Source organism: Mustela nigripes, chromosome 4 (assembly GCF_022355385.1).
Source record: "Mustela nigripes isolate SB6536 chromosome 4, MUSNIG.SB6536, whole genome shotgun sequence".
Classification (NCBI taxonomy): domain Eukaryota; kingdom Metazoa; phylum Chordata; class Mammalia; order Carnivora; family Mustelidae; genus Mustela; species Mustela nigripes.
In genome coordinates this window covers 17,239,405-17,259,762 of record NC_081560.1, presented here as the reverse complement: position 1 = coordinate 17,259,762, position 20,358 = coordinate 17,239,405, and the positions used below count along the sequence as shown (strand labels likewise).

The following is a 20,358-nucleotide window of genomic DNA, read 5'->3' as shown; positions in this document are numbered from 1 at the left end:
TCCTTACTAATTCTTCACTGTAAAGGATCAGTGAGGAAAAAAAATATTCCAAACATTATTTTGCCATTGGTTTATCATTCTGTTTGAGCAGTATTCTTTCATCTTGATGACGCTTTTTGGGTCCTCTGTCCTGCCATTTACTAATAAATGGAAGTTGCTAGTGAGGATAAAAGTAGGAGGGACCTAATCCTTTCCATTTTAGAGCAGTAATGTTAAGAGGAAAATAGAGGATTTTATTAGTAAATGTTTTTCTTCCCAACTTTAGTGTTCTGTTCAATAGAACATATATTTTTAGGGGTGCCTGGGTAGCCCAGGTGACTGAGTATCTGACTCTTGATTTTGGCTTGGGTCATGATCTCAGGGTCCTGAGATCAAGCCCTGCATTGGCCCCAGAGGTCAGTTCGATACCTCCTTGAGATTTTCTCTCTCTGTCTACCCCTCCCACTTGTGCTTGCTCTCTTTCTCTAAATAAAGTCTTCAAAAAAACACATTTATTTTTAGTTGTAGTGTGATTCTTTAAAGTATTATAGTGAAATTATAATTTGTTGTAGATTTCCTATTCCTGATGATTTGAATAGTATTTTATATTTTTCTTGTATCATTTTACCAACTCTTTGCACATTTGAAATCTTTTAGTCAAACTATTTTTAGGTTTCAAGCTTTTTAACAGATATCTCAGTTCAGTTTGAATATGGGTTTTTTTTTTCCCTCATTTTTGTCTACCTGGCTACAATATTGTTAGCATACCCTCTTAGCAGTAAATAACACTTAGGTCAGTTTTACTAATTTTTGTCAAAAGATCAATTGCCAAATTGAATATTTGAGTATTTCAGGATTAACTGTAGAACTATTTTACCTCCAGCAAAGAAATGTTTTTTTTTCTTTTTATATTGCTTTCTGAAATCTTAAACATGAGAATTATTATTTTCCCCTTTATGTAAAGAGGATTGAGTTAATTACATTCTTTAGCTATTGGCATCTAATCACTTGTCTGTGCAAAGCCTTTTTCTTATTTCTGTATTTTGCTTCCATTCCCTTCTCTTCAACAGGCAACCATTTTCTTTTGTTTAAAAATTTAAATGTAAACATTTATAATAAATGATAGCTTATTAATACTTTATTTTAAAAGTGAAATTTTACAGCCTCATTTTAACTTTTTTAAGTTTTTTTTTTAAAGATTTCATTTATTTATTTGAGCGAGAGAGAGAGTGAGACAGAGAGCATGAGAGGGGAGGAGGTCAGAGGGAGAAGCAGACTCCCCGTGGTGCTGGGAACCCGATGTGGGACTCGATCCCGGGACTCCAGGATCATGACCTGAGCCGAAGGCAGTTGCTTAACCAACTAAGCCACCAAGGTGCCCCTCATTTTAACTTTTTCAAATCTTGATTTATTAGTGTAATGGACAATGTGGACTCATTTGTGGCTCTGCGTACAGGAGAAGGAAATGTGGAGAAAATAAAGTTTTTTATCTGTTTCTTGTTTGTAGTTTTTGTGGCCCACAGAAGCATTTAGAGTAGAATAAATATATTGAAGTTCTAAGCATTGTCTTCAAATTATACAGATTTTCTTTACCACGATTTTTCAGAATTGAAATAACTCCGTTTTTACTGTTGGTACGGGATGCCGAGTTCTCCTTAGTAGCCTCACACCTTAATCAGGCACCTGTGATTGCTTGCCATGGAGATGGGCAGGAACTATTAGCATCCCTTAACTCTTGGACTGTCGCTCTCTCCTTGTTGGGTGGAAATGAATGAAGCATGTTCGGCATGAGAGACCCGCCAGTGTTCATCCCCGCCCCGGTGGACCGCTACCGGCAGATTCTGCTCCCGGCGCTCCGCTTGTGCCAGGTCATCCTCACGTCCAGCACGGCCCAGCACTTGCAGGCAGCGGGGCAGGTGAGAAGAGCCCTTGGTATAGACGGTGTCGGTCCTCATTTTACCACTGCACAAACCCGAGGCATAGACCACATCCGTGATTTGACCATACTATCTGTGACAGCCCTAGGCGTCGAAAGCCAGCCCCTAGTACTTTGCTGTGAACTTCATTGACCCGCTCTTATTTGAATGAAACCCCACAGCGAAGAATAGAATAGTGAGATGGAAAGCAAGATCTCTAAATTTGTTCTTCTGTAAAAGAAAGTGGTTATTGTAATAGGAATAAACTGGCTTCTAAAATGTAATTTAACCAGAGATTTATTGAGAGGCCGTACACCATTTTAGGCCTTGCAGAAAATATGGAAGATAGATGATTATGGCCCATTGGGTTGTGATATTTAGAGAACGAATTGAGATAAGTGAATTTTCTAACTAATAAAAATCTTTTTCATTGAGCACCAGAAATCAGTTTTATTTTCATCCCTTTTCAATGAAACCTTCAAAAAAAAACCCACTTTGTTTCTTTAAACTAATAATCTGTGTATAGTTTAGCCATTCACTGATGAGACTTACCATTATGACTAGCAGATTTTGATTATACTGCTCTATTATTGTGACACCCCCAGGAACTGTGTCATACTTTATGGTAATTTTAGGTGTTCTCCCTGCCATCAGTCTTTTTTTTTTTTTTTTTAAAGATTTTATTTATTTATTTGATAGGCAGAGATCTCAAGTAGACAGAGAGAGAGAGGAGGAAGCAGGCTCCCTGCTGAGCAGAGAGCCTGATGCAGGGCTCGATCCCAGGACCCTGAGATCATGACCTGAGCCGAAGGCAGAGGCTTTAACCCACTGAGCCACCCAGGTGCCCCTCCCTGCCATCAGTCTTTAGGCTTATGTCACTGAGGTAGAATGCTGCTCTTTCCAGCATGGCCCCTTGTTTTATGCTGCTTTAGTACGTCCTGCCACTTCTGTATGTGGCCTTGGAGTCAGTTCTTTAAAACTCAAAAGACTTTCCTTGTCTTCTCCTTTATTGAGATTAAGATTTTTTTTTTAATTACAAGTGGGACATTCTGATGATACAAGATTCTCTAATAGCACTCTTGTACTGGCTGTGGCAGAATCCCCTGAGGAGCTTGTTTTAAAAATAGAAATTACTGAGGAGTGTCTGGGTGGCCCAGTCAGTTAAGTGTCCAACTTTTTTTTTTTAATTAACGTATAATGTATTATTTGCTTCAGGGGTACAGGTCTGTGAATCATCAGGCTTACACACTTCACAGCACTTAAACTGTAGCATATATCCTCCCCAGTGTCCATAACCCAGCCACCCTATCCCTATCCCACCACCCCCTAGCAACCTTCAGTTGGTTTCATGAGATTAACAGTCTCTTAATGGTTTGTCTTTCTCCCGATCTCATTTTGTTTTATTTTTTTCCCTCCCTTCCCCACATGACCCCCTGCCCTGCCTCTCAAATTCCTCCTATCAGAGAGATCATATGATAATTGTCTTTCTCTGATTGACATACTTCACTTAGCATTAATACCCTCTAGTTCCATCCATGTTGTTGCAAATGGCAAGATTTCGGTTTTTTGATGGCTGCATAGTATGCCATTATATATATACACCACATCTTTATCCATTCATCTGTTGATGGACATCTAGGTTCCTTCCATAGTTTGGCTATTGTGGACACTGCTGCTATAAACATTCCGGTGCACGTGCCCCTTTGGATCAATACATTTGTATCTTTGGGGTAAATACCCAGTAGTGAGATTGCTGGGTCCTAGGGTAGCTCTATTTTCGACTTTTTGAGGAACCTCTACACTGTTTTCCAGAGTGGCTGCACCAGCCTGCATTCCCACCAACAGTGTAGGAGGGTTCCCCTTTCTCTAAGCATCCAACTCTTGATCTCAGCTCTGGTCTTGATCTCACTGTTGTGAGTTCAAGCCCCACATTGGGACCCAGCATGGAACCCTCATTAAAAAAAATAATAATAATAAGATTGCAGAGTTCTATATCCAATAGTTACAGGCTAAGGCCAGGAATCTGAATAAAAAATAAAAGGGGGCACAGTTCCTGAGTGATTCAGATGTTTGGCTTGTTTTAACATAGTTCAGCCTTCGAGGCATTTATGATCTAGTTGAGAAGACATTACATGTAAAAATAATTGGATTCCTCCATGAAAGTTCACTTGAAAATGCCACAGTGGAAGGGCAGAGTTTAGAGGTCAGGATTTTTATCATATTTGTATTATATCAAAAGGAGAATTTAACAAAAGCTTTTATGTGATTGTTTTCATGTCAGGCTAGTCAGATTTTCACAGAGCAACTTAAATTCAGGGATTTTTATCCCCACTCATTCTAAATTCCTATTCTAGTTCCATTTAGATAAAAATAAACAAAATAAGGGTCAAGTAATAGTTTTCATGTAGTAGTTGTAAGTTATATTATACTTTTCTACCCTAGCCTCTGAGTACAGTAATTTCTAAAAGCTGAAATCATCTTTGGTTTTCTTTTGCATTTTAGGTAAATGTTTGCTTCTTGAGGAAATAAACAATAAATGCAGAAGACAGTCACTTAAATTACGTTCACTGTGATTCATGACATCACATTTGGTGCTTTGGCTTTATTAAAAAGATGAATTACAGATGTAGAAAAAATGTGCTCGTCTTGACCTCCCTTTTTTCTGTTTCTCCTCCCTTGGCCCGGCTCAGGTGCTGCAGTTTCTCATTTCCCATTCGGATACCATCCAAGCGATCCTGCGCTGTCAGGACGTGAGCGCCGGCTCCTTGCAGGAACTGGCTCTGCTGACAGGAATTATAAGTAAAGCAGCCCTTCCTGGTGAGTTGAGTATGTTGAACGGACTTTGAATAATTCTCTACAGACTGATGTACACTTCATAGAATGAGGTTTTTATGGCTTTGCAGTACATAGGACTTATTGAAATTGGTACTAACGGAGTTAACTGCCTTTTTTTTTTTTTTTTTAAAGATTTTATTTATTTATTTGAGGAAGAATGAGTGAGAGAGAGCATGAGAGAGAAGGTCGGAGGGAGAAGCAGACTCCCCAAGGAGCGTGGAGCCCGATGCAGGACTTGATCCTGGAAGTCTGGGATCATGACCTGAGCCAAAGGCAGTTGCTCAACTGAGTCACCCAGGCGCCCAGCCTCTTTTTCTTTTTTAATTAGTAAGTTTATATGTATAAGATGATATATGATCATACCAAAAAATTCAGAAAGTTAAAGAAAATAATTAATACTCAAAACCTCACTGCCTGGAAATTAGCAAGTGTTTTTTTTCAATCCTTGTGCTGCTGAAGCAAGCACAGAATCACCACATGTTAACATTTGGTGAGTGGCTTCTCAGACACTGTTTTTTGATTATGCACGTACAGGAGAGACTGGGATATCCTGAGGTGACTTATGAGAACAAGATTACCTCTTATGTGCAGTTTAAGAAAGCTATTTAGTTTTGGGGTGCCTGGGTGGCTCAGTCGTTAAGCATTTGCATTCAGCTTAGGACGTGGTCCTGAGGTCCTGGGATTGAGCCCCAGGTCAGGCTCTCTCTCTCTCTCTTGCTGTCAGATAAATACATAAAATCTTTAAAAAACAAGAAACTATTTATTTTTACATGAACTTAACTGATTAAAGAATTAATTGAAGAGACTCTGAAAACATTGCGGAATTCCAGACAAGTGTTTCTTCACTCTGAGAGCCTAAGAGCTATTAGCTCTTTTTTTGTTTTGTTTCGTTTTTTGTTAAAGATTTTATTTATTGGAGAAAGAATTAGAGCGAGGGAGAGGAAGGGAGTGCTTGTGAGCAGGGGGAGGGGCAAGGCGACTGCACTAAGCACGGAGCTGGTGCTGGAGCCCAATGCCTGGGCTAGATCTCAGGACCCTGAGTCGAACGCTTAACCGGCTGAGCTACACGGGCGTCCCTATCTCTTGGTATTTTTAATTTGTACTGAGGTCCCTTTTCCCAAGGAAAAGTATATTATGCTCCCTAAATACTCTAATGTTGATGAATGTCTAAAAGTTGCCTTTATTCATGAATGATGGCATGGCTGATTATGATTTTATTTACCTCAGAACTTGTAGCTCTTATTTACTAAGCATAATGTGCCAAGTACTTATTTTAAACATTTAGTATATTTATTTATTCCTCACAACGGCCTGACGAGATTATTTTCTACGTTTTACAACTTAAGAGAACAAGAGCTTATGAGAACGTGCCTTATTTTCTACATTTTACAACTAACAAGAACAAGATTACCTCTTATGTGCAGTTTAAGAAAGCTATTTAATTTTGGGGTGCCTGGCACAGAGAGGCACAGAGAGGTTGCCTTGTCCAAAGTCACATGGATAATACTGGTGTTGTGGTTTCCCAGCCAGTATGGCTTCTGAGCCCGTGCAGTGAACTCGTAGGCTACACTACCTCCATTTTTAACCTGCTGCCAAGTCCGAGGCCAGCCCATGATTCTGCTCCCCACAACCCCAATATGTTTTTCTCTCCATGGGGTATCGGTGCTTGGGCCCTTTTGTACTGGGAGAGAAAGAGTGTTTGGCAGGGCAGAGTGCGGTGCCTGGGGAAGCACTGGGACGTGGTGCTTATTCGGATGAGAGTGCAGCTTCCACTCCTCGCAGTCGTGGTGTATCTCAGTCCTGTGTGCTTGTTAGGCTCATTTCCCCAGATCATCCCAGTGTCTTCAGATGAAACCAGTCAGGTCATCCTTCTTACCTCTGCTGAGGTCCCACGGTGCTTTGTAATGGTTCTCCTCCTAACGGGTTTCCCTTGATTTCTCTAGGCCTTGCCTAATTACTCTAAAAGATTTCTCTGCAAACTGAAGAGTCTTCATAAGAATTTGCAAGAGTTTTTGGTTTATCTTCTTTCCTTCACTGCATCTGAGGAGTGGAATAAGGGTCATGAAGCTGAATAATGCTACTTACTTCACCAGAATTTTCTCTTATTTTTGTCCTTTGCCATCACCATTTTTTAGTGTTTACGGCCTAAGTCCCCCCACCGCCACCCCCTTTTTGGCGAATTGCATTCATTTTGTAGGTTGATGACAGAGGAGACATTCTTTTTTTTTTTTTTTTTTTACATTTTATTTATTTGAGAGAGAGAGAGCGAGCAGGAGGGAGAGGTAGAGAGGGAGAAGCAGATTCCTCGCTGAGCAGGCAGCCTCATGCGGGACTTGATCCCAGGATCCTGGGATCATGACCTGAGCCAAAGGCAGACACTTAACTGACTGAGCCACCCAGGTGCCCCAACAGAAGGGACATTCTGTGATGCTGCTTCATTCTATGATGCAACTTCATTCAGCACCAAAAGTGCTGAGATAGGATAGAGAGAATTTATCATATCCTCTGGTAAGATCGTTATATTCATGAACTCTCCTGTCATTAATTTTTTTAAATGCCTAAAATTTTTGTATTTTGCTTACTAGCATCATTTGACCCTGTTAGGGTATTAAGATTGTATTTGGAAAAACAGGTTTTTTTTTTTAACATGCTGATGATAAATTCAAACAAAATAAAAGAATAGAGTGAAAATACAATGACTGGCAGTTCCTGTTCTCTAAAAGGAATCAGTAATCAATTTATTTTTCTAGACATTTCTATGCATATGATATAAAACTGTCACCTCCCTACACAAATGAAATCATACTATACACACTGCTGTGTAACTTTTTTCCAGATCTTTTCTCATCATCACATAGAGTTCCTACCTCATTTTTAAAAATTGGCTGCATGATTCTCCAGTTATGAGAGCTAATCAGATCTTTATTGTTTAAGCATATCCCTGTAACATGTTGACTGTTGCCAGTCTTTTTTTTAATTTCCAGAAGTGTGGCATTTAATAACTGTGTGTGTGTCTTTGTACACATATGTGTTTTTGTAGATTTGAGGTGGTAGGCTTGAAAAATTTCGATAGTGTTTGGTCTGAAAATATATATGCTTAAAACTTTTTTGAAGATAATGCCAAATACCCTCCCAAATTTTTTTCAACAAACTTCTAACAATTTTAACTCCTATCAACCCTATACTGTAGTTTAACCCTTGATGTATTATTTTGTATTCTCCCATAATTTTGCTATATATATTTTTTATCTTAAATGCTCCCATTAAATTATAAGCCCATTTATAACTGTGTCCCCTTATCCTGGGTGTTTCATACCTCCTCAAATACTTGTCAGCAGGTTAATTTTTTTCTATGACCCACAAATATTCTAAAAAGTGTTTTGGAGTAGAGACGGATATAAACGGTACATAGAGGACTCAACTGATATTTAGTAGAATGGTCTTACGGAAACTGAGAATTGGTAGTCTTTTTTTTTTTTTTTTAAGATTTTTATTTTATTTCATTTTTACTTATTTTTTTAAAAGACTTTATTTATTTGAGAGAGAGAGCACCAGAGCGGGGAGGGTCAGAGGGAGAAGGAGGCTACCCACCAAGTGGGGAGCATGATGTGGGACTTGATCCTGGGACTCAGGGTCATGACCTGAATGGAAGGCAGACATTTAACTGACTGAGCCACCCAAGTGCCCTAAGATTTGATTTTTTTTTTTTTAAGAGTTTATTTATTCATTTGACAGCCGAGATGACAAGTAAGGCAGAGAGGCAGGCAGAAAGTGAGAGGAAGCAGGCTCCCCACTGAGCAGAGAGCCTGATGCGGGGCTTGATCCCAGAACCCTGAGATTATGGCCTGAGCCGAAGGCAGAGGCTTTAACCCACTGAGCCACCCAGGCAGGTGCCCCTAAGATTTGACTTTTAAGTAATCTCTATACCCAGTGTGGGGCTTGAACTCACAACCTCAAGATCAAGAGTTGCGTGTTCCACTGACTGAGCCAGCCAGGCGCCCTAAGTAGTCTTTTTAAACAGAGGCAGCAGGTGGAAAAAAAGAACTGGGGAATAGCAACACATGCTGCAGAGATCAGAAAGTTTGAGGACAAAGAGAAAAAAGCCTGCATTCCATGACAGGGTTAGATACACAATCCGGCTTTCAAGGGGTAGGACGGGAAGAGAAGGGCTTAGAGTTGTAAGCAGCAAATGTGGCAAAAATATTTCAAGAATTTTATATTAAAGAGGTTTTTGCTTGTCTTTGTTTTGTTTTGGAGTACAAAGGAGACCTGGACATATTTTCAAATAGTGAGGAAAAGTCCTCTGTGGCAGGCTAGATTTTGGTAAGCTGGGAAAGAAGGGGATTCTGGGAGCAGACTCGCGGAGGAGGTAAAGGCAGGAAGGGACAGAGAATGAGGCACAGGTGAGGTATTGCGAGCCGGCATGTGTATTTTCTGTAGGTTTGGGTGAGGTCATGGGCTGAAAAATCTAGAAAGAGGAGGTCTTATCATCGTGAGTAGCAAAGGATAAGGTTCTGGGTTATATACTCTGGAGTGGATGCTTGGAAGTTAGGCCTGAGTTAAAGAGATTGTGCAAACAGAAAGTTAGGGTGACTGAGACAGGTGCAGGTGATCCTCAGCAGAGAAGCAGAGATCCTCAACAAAGAAGAAGCCAGTGTGGCTTTGCTCGGAGGCCTTGATAGAAATAAAGGGATTTTTCCTGATAGCTTTTTTTTTTCTCATAGTTTTTTTCCTATGAGAGGTTGATCACTCTGATTTAAGAATTTTGTAGTAACTGGGGCGCCTGGGTGGCTCAGTAGGTTAAGCGTCTGCCTTCAGCTCAGGTCATGATCTCAGGGTCCTGGGATCGAGCCCCACATCGGGCTCTCTGCTTGGTGGGGAGCCTGCTTCCTCCTCTCTCTGCCTGCCTCTCTGCCTGCTTGTGATCTCTGCCTGTCAAATAAATAAATAGAATCTTTAAAAAAAAAAAAAAGAATTTTGTAGTAAGTCTAAACAGAAGCTGAATGGGAACTTTTTTATGTATATGCAAACTGTACTTTGTTTAAGGGAAATGAAAAAAATTAAATAATACAGTACCTAGGAGAGTTAAATGAAAAAGGAAATGTATTTCATTATCAGCGTTTTATGTCCTAAACTATTTCATGACAAAGTAATTTACTGCTGAGTTTAGAAAATTTTAACTTTTGTGGTTATAAATAAAAAGTGAAATTTATGCCAAAACCTTTAAAAAGTACCTTTTAAAATTATGAATTCAATCTAGATTTAAGTTGCATGTAAATGAACAAGTGGTGAACTTCCAGTCTTTGTGAAGTTGTATTTCCCAGAGCTCCTTCATGGCAAGTCTCTGTCTGTTCTTATACATAGGGAATATAAAATGCTAAAACCACTCTTCCCGGTCTTTTAATGTTTTTATTTTGTTGATTATAAAACTGTATTTAAAAGCATTCCAAATTTTATAGGTATATTAAATGAACTTGATGTTGATGTAAATGAAGGATCTCTAATGGAGCTACAGGGACATATTGGAAGATTCCAGGTAACTGATTCTGACTTCTTTAAAGAGTAATTCCTAAAAGACTTACAGTAAAATACAGCAGTCCTCTCATCCATCCTCCCTGTTCTGCTTCCTGGATTTGGGCAAACCCTCTTGATGAGTTTTAATTGATTTTGTGGTGTATCAAAATAATGTGTTTATTTTCCAATTTTAGGAATCATCTGTTGATTTTCCATTGAGGAGGATGAGACCTTAGATCCCTTTTGTCCTTTTCTTCCACTGTATAATATGGACGTTTCTCAAAACACTGTCCCCCCACCCCCACTGAAACGCAACATAATTATATCATAATTTTAATTAGATCAGCACTTGTCATTTATGATTAAGAATGGGTGATAAGTGGCGCCTGGGTGGCTCAGTGGGTTAAAGCCTCTCCCTTTAGCTCGGGTCATGATCCCAGGGTCCTGGAATCGAGCCCCGCATAGGCTCTCTGCTCGGCAGGGAGCCTGCTTCCTCCGCTCTCTCTGCCTGCCTCTCTGCCTACTTGCAATCTCTGTCAAATACATAAATAAATAAATAAATCTTTAAAAAAAAAAAAAAGAATGGGTTATCACCCATGTTTACTTTTAAGTGCAACATTATATTTTCCCTAGAGTGAGTAGTTGGGTTTTTTTGTTTGTTTGTTTGCTTGGCTTTTTTTTTTTTTTTTTTTAAGATTTCATTTACTTATTTGACAGAGAAAGAGAGAGCAAGCATGCACAAGCAGGGGGAGCAGCAGAAGCAGACTCCCCACCGAGCAGGGAGCCTGATGATTCGGGCTCCATCCCAGGAAGGACCCTGGGATCATGACCTGAGCTGAAGGCAGATACTTAACTGACTGAGCCACTTCAGCGACCCTATTTGCTTGGTTTTTATATAGTTCATTCTAATTTATTCACAGGCTGTCTTCCAGTTATATAATCTCCCTTTAATATATTTGAACATATTGTCAACTAAATTGTCTTTGTGGGAGCCTCCTGGCCTGCTTTGATCTGAATAGCTTCACTTTTGATTGGCTTCAGAATAATTGTATTTATATATTAGAATTTATGTTTCATTGTTTTTGATACAGTAATTTTCTTGACCAGTTCTCTTCTCGTGAACTTTTTTCAGGTTTCTAAAAGAAAACAGTTGCTGTCAGCATTTTTGTGTACAAATTTTTGAGCTATAGATTAGATAAACCTAACTGGTCTCGCTGGGTCCAAGGATACACATACAGGCTGCAAAAAGGCTAATTTTAATAGGGCTAACTTCAGTTGCCTCAGTTGGAAGTAAGAAATCAGACTCCTTAAAGAGCAATTTTTACTCCCTGATGAGTTTTTCTTTTTTATATCCCTCAAAGAGAGGTCACTAATTTTAGACATACCCCATTATATATGAATAAAATCTCTTTCTCTTTCTCAGCGCCAGTGTTTAGGACTTCTAAGCCGCTTTGGGGGATCTGACAGACTGCGTCAGTTTAAATTTCAAGATGATAATGTGGAAGGAGATCGAGTGAGCAAGAAAGATGAGCTCGAACTGGCCATGCAGCAGGTAAGAAAGTAGGGTGGGCATCGTGTATCTGTTCTTGAACATTTGTGTGTTTTCAGAAGCAAAATAACAGATGGGTAGATGGGAGTAATTTTTCAAATTGATTTAGAACTTTGTTATAATTTTACAAAATGATCAGTAACTTTGTTCTCCTCCAAATCTGGAGTTCGATGATATTTGGGCATTTGGAGAACTAATATTTTTGTTACTGTTATTCTTCCTTTGTAGATCTGTGCCAATGTCATGGAATATTGCCAGTCACTCATGCTACAGATCTCCCCCACATTTCAACATGCTGTGTGTCTCTTCACCCCCAGCCTGTCAGAAACCATTAACAGAGATGGACCCCGGCAAGGTGGGCCTGTTTCTTTCTTTATGTATTTGAGGATTAAGTTTTCTTCTGTATTCTGTATTTTTTCTGTATTTCTGTATTCTGTAATTAAGACAAAATCTAGTTGGCTCCAGTGAGACACAGGTTTTTTTCTTTATATGTAATTAGTGGGAAAATTTGTAAATGACTTTAAGAAGGCTCAGTAAGGCGGTAGTGTTGTCAGTCCCATGCATAAGCTAGAGAGCCCGAGAGGACAGAAAGTCAAGATTTTCTGAGGATAAGTTTAGAAAAGCTTTGTGGGGAGAGTATGGTTTTGAATAGTATTTGAGACCCCAAAGAGGCTCTAAGATTGGTGAGTAAGCTAGTTGGGTGAGAAATGTACAAATGTAACAGACGGTTTATGTGTGAAATCATGTTGAGCTGAATGCAGTGTCTAAATTGGGTTCTGTAGTATAGCCCCAAATTTCTATACCACAGCAAAGTAAAATGTAGGTGCTAAGTAGATGCTAAGTAAATGTAGATGACACAGTCTATGACTTCCTAAGGACATAATAGGCGAGATTTGGAAAGTGACGGCTATGGGCTGATGAAAGCTGTTATCCCATGGGAGACTCAGAAGACAAAGCCCATTCGGATCTTAGTGGTTCTTGGTAATGGAATGCACTGCTACTCATTTCCAGAAGCTTTTTGTGTGAGGTTTCTGAACATCATTTTGTCACATTTTCATCCTCTTTAAGATCTTATTTTCTCTGAAAATTACTTAATCACATAAAATATTTAACAGAATGATGTTATGAAAAACATATTAGCTTAACAGCTTATAACCACTGTCTCGTGTAAATGGTGCCAAAAACTGTTTGTGTGACTCCCATTATAAAGTGTCGAAGGAGGCCCTTTTCTTCTCCCTTGAATCTTACAACATTTTAAAACAAATTTAACCTCTAACATTTTCAAATGAAATTGTAGTTTTGTTATCTATTCTTCAAAAACATTAATTATATGCTAATAATGTATCAGTAGTAATTATTAACAGTTCATTCGGTTTCTTCCCACTTTGAGCCAGTCTTTCACATACGAAGTCATTCTTAGATCTTTAATACTTGATGAACTTTATGAAGCCTTACATATTGGTCTTCATTTTTCCTCAGACTTTTTAAAGATTTAAAAAGCCTACTTACCTTTGCCAGTTGTAGACACAGGAGTGCATAGGTGTTTGGTAGGTTCAAGAACATTCAGTTGTAGAGGGCGGTCTAACCTAGCGGAGAAGAACATAGACTCATGACGAGCTGCCTAGATTCGAGTCCCCGTTCTGTGAAAGACTGTTGATAGGACTTTAGAAAAGCAACTTAGTCTCTTTGTGCCTCACCCTCCTCATCTGTAAAATGGGAGTAACAGCAGGCTCTTCTCCAGTGAATTACTGGAAGGATTATCATGTTACTCAAATGTGAAGTGCTTTAGAGCAGTGTCTGACCCTTAGCACTGCCTAAGTGTGACGTAGAATTATTTTCATTCCTGCGGGTCATCACTATTACTATTTAGTATATGTGCTATTACTTGTGGTTGAGGGTGCTCTCCTGTAGCACTTCTGTTGCCTGGACCTCACGCTCTTTCCTGCAGAATCTGTTTCTGTAGTCAGCTTTGTCGGGAGCCGTCCTCATCTGCTGTTTAAGTCTGCTGGCTTCTGCACACCTTAATATTTTCTGGCTATGAGCATGTCAGTATGTGAGAACTCCTGATAGGCTTTGAAGTACTCCTGTCAGCATTAGACTATTCTCTTTTTGGATGTTTTCCTACCAGAGTAGGGATCATTTAAATGTTGCCTGGGCACCAGGATCCCTAGGAAGAAGGCCCTATATTGTAGAGACTGTCACATCTTCACTGAAGATGGGAAAGGGAAACCCGGCAACTTAGATGAGTCTAGGGTGTCCTGGTTGGTGGCAGCATCCACTGACAAGAAACTGTTCTCTCTCTTCCTCTCCTCATGAAGACCTATGAAATCTGACTTTGAAGCCAAGTTAAGGGAGATAGTGGGGAAGGAAGCAAATGCACATCTCTCCTACAGTATTCTTGGCAGTTAGAGCCATTAAACAAAGATTATCTCCAAATTATACTTGAAATTACTAAGGTATTTCCCAAGGGGTCACTCGGTTGTAAGAGGAAATTGCTGTGTTTGCACCAATCCGTCCATTTCTTCCCTTCATGAACTACTTTCCCAACTTCTCATGGTTCCTTTGCACCTTCATCAGAAGCTAGTTGAGTAAAAGGTAGCACATTTTGTTTTCCTACCCAAATGGACTTATGGTGGTAAGAGAGTTGTTGAAGTTTAAATTTAATTGTATTTTTTCAATATCTCAGTGTTCTCCTTCTCTTGGAGAATGACTGTGAGCTGGGAATTCAGCAACCAGAGAGGTGCAGACCAGAAATGAATCGATATAACTAGGGCTGTAGGTGAGGCAGGATTTCTTCCCCTGGGCTCTGGAAACTCCAACTCGTATGTACGGCTTGCACGTGTGTGCGTGTATGTGTGTGTGTTTGGGATGTGGGTGGGGAGCTGGATGCAAAGGTGTGTGCCAGATTTCTCAAAGAGGTCTCCCTCCCCCCCCATAAAGGGAGAGTTCTGTCAGAGTCCACCAGCCAGATTGCCATATTCTTTAGGCTCCAGCTTTGTGCATAGAAGCTCCTGATCATGGTAGCTCGCCGTTCCTCTGAACTGTAAGAAGTACACACCAGTAGTCTTGGGTTGGTTTTAACCCACTGAGCCACCCAGGCGTCCCTTGGGTTGGTTTTAATAATAGCTTAAATGCCCTTCAATTACCGGCCATCCCTCATTTAAAACAGGTCTTATAGGTGGAACATTGTGGTTTTTTTTTTCAACTGTGTTAGATACTCAAGCTCCAGTGATTCCGTACTGGCGCCTGCCTGGTTTGGGTATTATTGTCTACCTGCTGAAACAGAGTGCTAATGATTTCTTCAGTTATTACGACAGTCATCGACGGAGTGTCAACAAACTACAGAACGTAGAGCAACTTCCACCAGATGAGATCAAAGAGGTATGAATCTTATAACGAGCTGTGGAGAGTTTTGAGAAGCCATTGTTTTTCCTGATAGGGCCACAGTCCTGGTGTTTGACTTGTGCGTAAAGATGACGTGTGCAGTGAGATGAAAGGGTTTGAGATGATGGCTCTGTGTGGCCTGAAGAAGAGTCCCTCACAGGAGTACCACGCCTGGTAAGCAGGGGAACACTTGAATGGGAGACAGGCAAGTCACACCTGTTCAGGAACACCACCTGCCCTCCAGTAGGACGGCAGCTAGCTTGTGAAGAAGAGCTTTGGTAATTTATGCTCTTTTAAAATCTGTGCTGAGAAACTTGGGTTTCTGTCGCAAAGGCTTATTCAATAGAAGTGATCCCTTAAGTATGTCTCTGTGCCTTCAGCATCTTCGGTTTCAGGTGAATTTTTCAGACAAATGGGATGGCACCTCAGACCTGACTGCCTGCCCTCAGTGACCCAGAATCACTCACTGATATTTACTGTAGCTAACGATGCTGAGTTGCTAGGCCTGCTTCCTGAGCAGCTGCTGTCTTTCCCGTTTGGCACAGCTGAACCACGCCAGGTATCCCTTGGCACGTGCCGAAGCTTCCTGGTGGCCTGTGGTGGTCTGGAGGTGGAACCATGTTGCCATTCCTCGTTTGCACCAACTGTCCTGGAAAACTCCATGTCACTTTACAGAGCAGTCAGAGCTCCTTCCTCTTGCCACTCCTCAGGATGACAGGGCACCTGTGGTGGGTGGTGACGATGTGCTGGGCCCCAGCTGCAAGTTCTATCTCAGTCCTTGAGGACTGAGGACTGTCACTACACCTGCTTTCTCGGATGAGGAAATGGTGGTCCTGGAGGGTTGAATGACTTATCCAGAGCCACACAGCTAGCGAGTCCCGAGGCAGGAGTAACTGTGACGATGTTCAGATAATCCCTGAAATCGGGTGATTTACCTCTGGCAGCCCTTCCCCCTCACATGCAGCTTGTGAGCGATGCCGGTTCTTGTCAGAGGGACTGCAGCCTTCCCGTCAAGGACATGGTGCTCCCCCAGCCGCACTTCAGGGTGCCTTCTGTCAAAGCCACAGCTGAATTTTGAGGCGGCCCACGGTGCTTATGCCGAGCAGAGGTGTGATGAAGGGCGGTTCTGGGTTGATGAGCCTATTTTAGTTTATGCTGTAGAAATCTGCTTTACATTTTCTTCAGAAGACACATGACAGCTGTTACAGAAATTCTCCATGGCACTGTTAGACCTGCAGCTTGAAAAACCTACTGTTGTGTTTTGTTTTAGTTTGACAGGAAATTCAGGGTGGGTCGGCCCATCAGCAGATTGGAAATGTCAGTTTCAGAGATAAGACCTTTTCCAGAAAGCAGCAGATGAATCTGCATTTGTGAATTCCACTACTTTAGCTCTCAGTTTTTTAAAGTTACCAGCTTCCTAACTAGATAATAACCCTTGTCTGCAAGGATGTTTAAACTTCTTTGAATGTTAGTCGCCTTGTCTGTCATAGGGACCCAATCTATAGAGTTTGATGAAGTTTTTGTTACAGTTTATGTTCTCGCTAATGCTGCTTTTGCTTCTGGTCCTCAGTTGTGTCAGTCTGTGATGCCTGTTGGTGTTGAGAAGATCTCCACTGCCCAGAAATATGTTCTAGCAAGACGGCGCTTGGTGAAGTTGATCAACAATCGAGCCAAACTGCTTTCCCTTTGTTCTTGTATCCTTAATGGAAATCACAGTGGGAATTTGAATGGTGACCTTTAAGAGAATCTTTCAATATAGGAACTGTTTGCTGATTCTCAAATTATTTGGGCATCAAAACTGTATGAGAAGGGACATAATTTTTTTTCTCAGTAAATGCCTGACCTATTTCCAAACTGAAATTTTTTTTCTTATCTTTTAGAGTTAGCTAGTAATCCTGATAATGTATACAGTCATTCTGGACTGAAGGCAGGGACACTGGGGACTCTGTTGGTGCAGCAGCCCCTGGTCCCCACCTCCTTCCTCTCAACACACCTTGCTGCTTTCTGGGGGGGACACCTTCAGTGGAACGTTTCCCCTCTCTCTCAGACCGAGGCAGTGGGTCTTCACTCATGAAGTAGTGAGGTCTCTTTGTTTTCCTCCTCAGAAACTGGTTTGATGAGATTATCTTCCTTTAGTCTGAGCACTCTGTAGTCATCATAGAGACCTGCCTATTTATTCTTTGGCGCCATCTGGAGTACTACTTGTTACACTGCACGCCCACGGACTCTCAAGATTCCTTGTTTGCCTCCAGAACCTTATTTAAAAGCAGAAGACTACAAGGTAAACTTTATTCTGAAGATTAGTGAACCATACATACCTATAGATTTCCGTGCTTTGAAAAACTAGTGACATTTTTATTTATTTTTTATGTTTCCGGGTTTCTAAGAGTGGATTGGGCCATCGAGAGCTACTTCGAGCTACTTCGTTATTAGACTTAGCTGTTTCTTGTACCTTACTTCTGCTCATGGGAGATAGTGTGGAGCATAAGAACATCTTAGACGCCAGTCTTTAGCTTCTCGCAGTGAAGAGCTGGCCAGCTCCAGAGTCCCTGGTCTTGAGGTTCTTCTGCCAAATGGTAGATACATACTTGTAAAGCTGGTTTGTTTGTGTCTTTCATTGCCAGATTCCTTCACTTCAGAAACCAACCTGGATTTTAGAAGTGGGCTGACTGGAGTGAGCCAACATGACATAGACCAGGTGAGGTTCTATCCACATACTCTTTCTGTTTTGAAAGGAAAAAGGAAAAGCCTAGTATGTTGGTAAGATAATGATTTTCAGGATTGTGTTCAAAGACCTGATTTTAATTCCGTCCTGGCTGCCTAACAATATGGGACTTCGAACAACTTAACTTTTGCGCCTCCATTTCCTCACCGAAGAAATGGGAATGATAGTTCGGCCTCAGAGAGTTTTGTCAGGATAAAATGAGGTTTCGTATGTGGGGCTCCTGGGGCAGTAGTGCCTGGAAGGAACATAGTGAGAATTCAGTCATTAGTAGGTGTCGTGATCAGAAAACTCCCAGTTTCTTTAGATTGACTTTGTGGACTTCTTAGGCACAAAGGCTAACTTAGCACTTAATTTTTCAGGAAATAATTTAATAGAGAGAGTATGAGCAGCTATTAAAAATTCCTTTGCAGGAGTCTATATTATTATGGTGATAAGAGTCTTGGGAACAAAACAGTTAGCAGGGTATGTGATATTAGATAAACTGAATTACAACTAGATCTGCTGCTAGGCATCTGAGTGTCCCTAGCTCTGGTCTGATAAAGCCTCTAGTCTTCTGTAATCCTTCTTGGTCACTGCCTTTCTTGAAGCCAAAGACTGGGCTTTATCCAGGAAAGAGCATCCTTCCGACCATACTTAGCCAGATGTCATACGTAGCATGCTCTCGTCCTCGTCCTGGCTGCATCTGCCCTTGGAGTGACTGCATAATAGTAATTCATGTTTTGCTTGGCTTGTTGAGGGAAGCCAGTGTTCAGTGAGGCCATGGGCGGAGTTAGCCAAAGAATAGTTCTTCCAGAAGATGTTTGGGAAATACGTGTTGAATTAATGACTGTTTGTTTCATTAGACTGCTCTGTTATAGTTAGAAGAAATGCAGGATTAATAAATGATCTTCTCACTCTGTGCTTTGTATATGTGCTGCCGAAGCGAGCACCTCACTCTGTGGTTTGATTTTACTGCAAATCTAAGGCAGATAGAGTCATCTAATTTTACACTTAATTTTAGTGTTTCAGTATAATACCAATAGAATCCATCCAAAACTATATATGCATTCTAAAATACATGAATTCTAAAGTGTATACCAGGTTCCTTTCCTCTATTTATATATTTTGAAAATAAACACATGTAAATTTTTTTTCTTAATTGAAAAATCAAATAAAAGTAAAAAGCTTCTTTCCAATTTATCCTTTGTTTCTTTCCTCAAAGGCATCCACTCCTAACAGCTTCTTGTATTGCCCTTGGGGAAAAGTTTTAGTGTATATGCCCATATATCAAAAGCAGCATCCATAGTTGTTGCTATTTAAGATTTTACACATTTTTACAAGATAAGAAAGAGGGAAAAACAATTCTATACCAGTAAATTCTAGCATGGAAGTGTGAATATTTAGTTAATTTGCTACATGAGAAAGGACCGCATTACAAAAATTCAAAGATACTATAAATTGAGAGATATAGAATTAAAGAAACATTTGAGACTGTAATTTTAATAATGATATGTCATCTGTGTTACCTCTAGCTTCAGGCTGATGCTATCAACGCTTTTGGAGAATCACTACAAAAGAAACTTCTGGACATTGAAGGATTATACTCAAAAGTTCGATCTCGCTATAGTTTCATACAAGCTCTTGTCAGACGTATCCGAGGCCTGCTAAGGATATCCAGGAACTGAGAACCTGTGCTTATACTCTTCTAGGGAAGAGAGGAATTGGGGAAAACTGTCCCCTTCTTATAGATTAGCTTGTTTCTAAATTATGACCAAAAAATATTTTGCTATTTCTTTCTTTATATATGAACATCTTTTCTGTACATTTCTTTGCCTGTTTCCAATTGCACCGGTGAAAAAAATAAATACTTTTTAAAAAAAGGAAACAAAACAAATGTATGGTTAGTCTTTTGAAATTTTACCTAGAAAACGATCAACATTCATAGGAATCCAACAAGTAAAATTTCCAACAAGTGGTGGTTTTCTTCTAGGGATATAGTTCTGAATGTTATATTAAAGGCATAGTCTGAAAATTCTACTGTTTTATCCCTTTGTTGTCTACATTACACCTTTGTGATATTCAGGGTTACTCCGTGAGCTAGAGTGGACAAGAAACTGTAGCTATGCTCTTTGACAAAAGAGTGTGCTCAGTGTTGTGAATGTGTTACAGAAAAGTCCCAAGAAATGAAGCCCTCTCCTTCCTAAAATTGTTTTTTTTCTTTTCTGCATATAAATGACAGTGGAATGATTTGCATTTCTTCCTTAGAAATGATTAGAAATTTCACAAACTAATCACCTGCCCATATTTCTCATGTAATTAATATGATGGCTACGATTAGAGCAAAAGAACATATACAATCACATTCTACTTCTTGCCCAGTTGTACTTATGTTTAAGTAACTGCATCATCTCAAAGTCCATTTTTCCCTTTCCAGCCACCAATTATTTCAGCCTAATATATGGGAGAGACTGGGCTCA

At 40.2% G+C, this 20,358-nt stretch overlaps 1 protein-coding gene across 1 annotated transcript in view; it reads left to right on the top strand.

Moving 5' to 3' along the window:
* The window catches only part of NUP205 (nucleoporin 205), an 82,435-nt gene extending 62,533 nt beyond the window's left edge, over window positions 1-19,902 (top strand). The window contains exons 34-43 of the mRNA XM_059396344.1: window positions 1,757-1,895; window positions 4,586-4,712; window positions 10,190-10,266; window positions 11,668-11,796; window positions 12,022-12,148; window positions 15,008-15,174; window positions 16,748-16,871; window positions 17,330-17,458; window positions 17,802-17,875; window positions 19,414-19,902. Coding sequence (XP_059252327.1) covers window positions 1,757-1,895; window positions 4,586-4,712; window positions 10,190-10,266; window positions 11,668-11,796; window positions 12,022-12,148; window positions 15,008-15,174; window positions 16,748-16,871; window positions 17,330-17,458; window positions 17,802-17,875; window positions 19,414-19,566 — 1,246 coding nt within the window. The 3' untranslated portion in view covers window positions 19,567-19,902. The remainder of the gene's footprint in view (window positions 1-1,756; window positions 1,896-4,585; window positions 4,713-10,189; window positions 10,267-11,667; window positions 11,797-12,021; window positions 12,149-15,007; window positions 15,175-16,747; window positions 16,872-17,329; window positions 17,459-17,801; window positions 17,876-19,413) is intronic.
* Window positions 19,903-20,358: the final 456 nt, after the last annotated feature.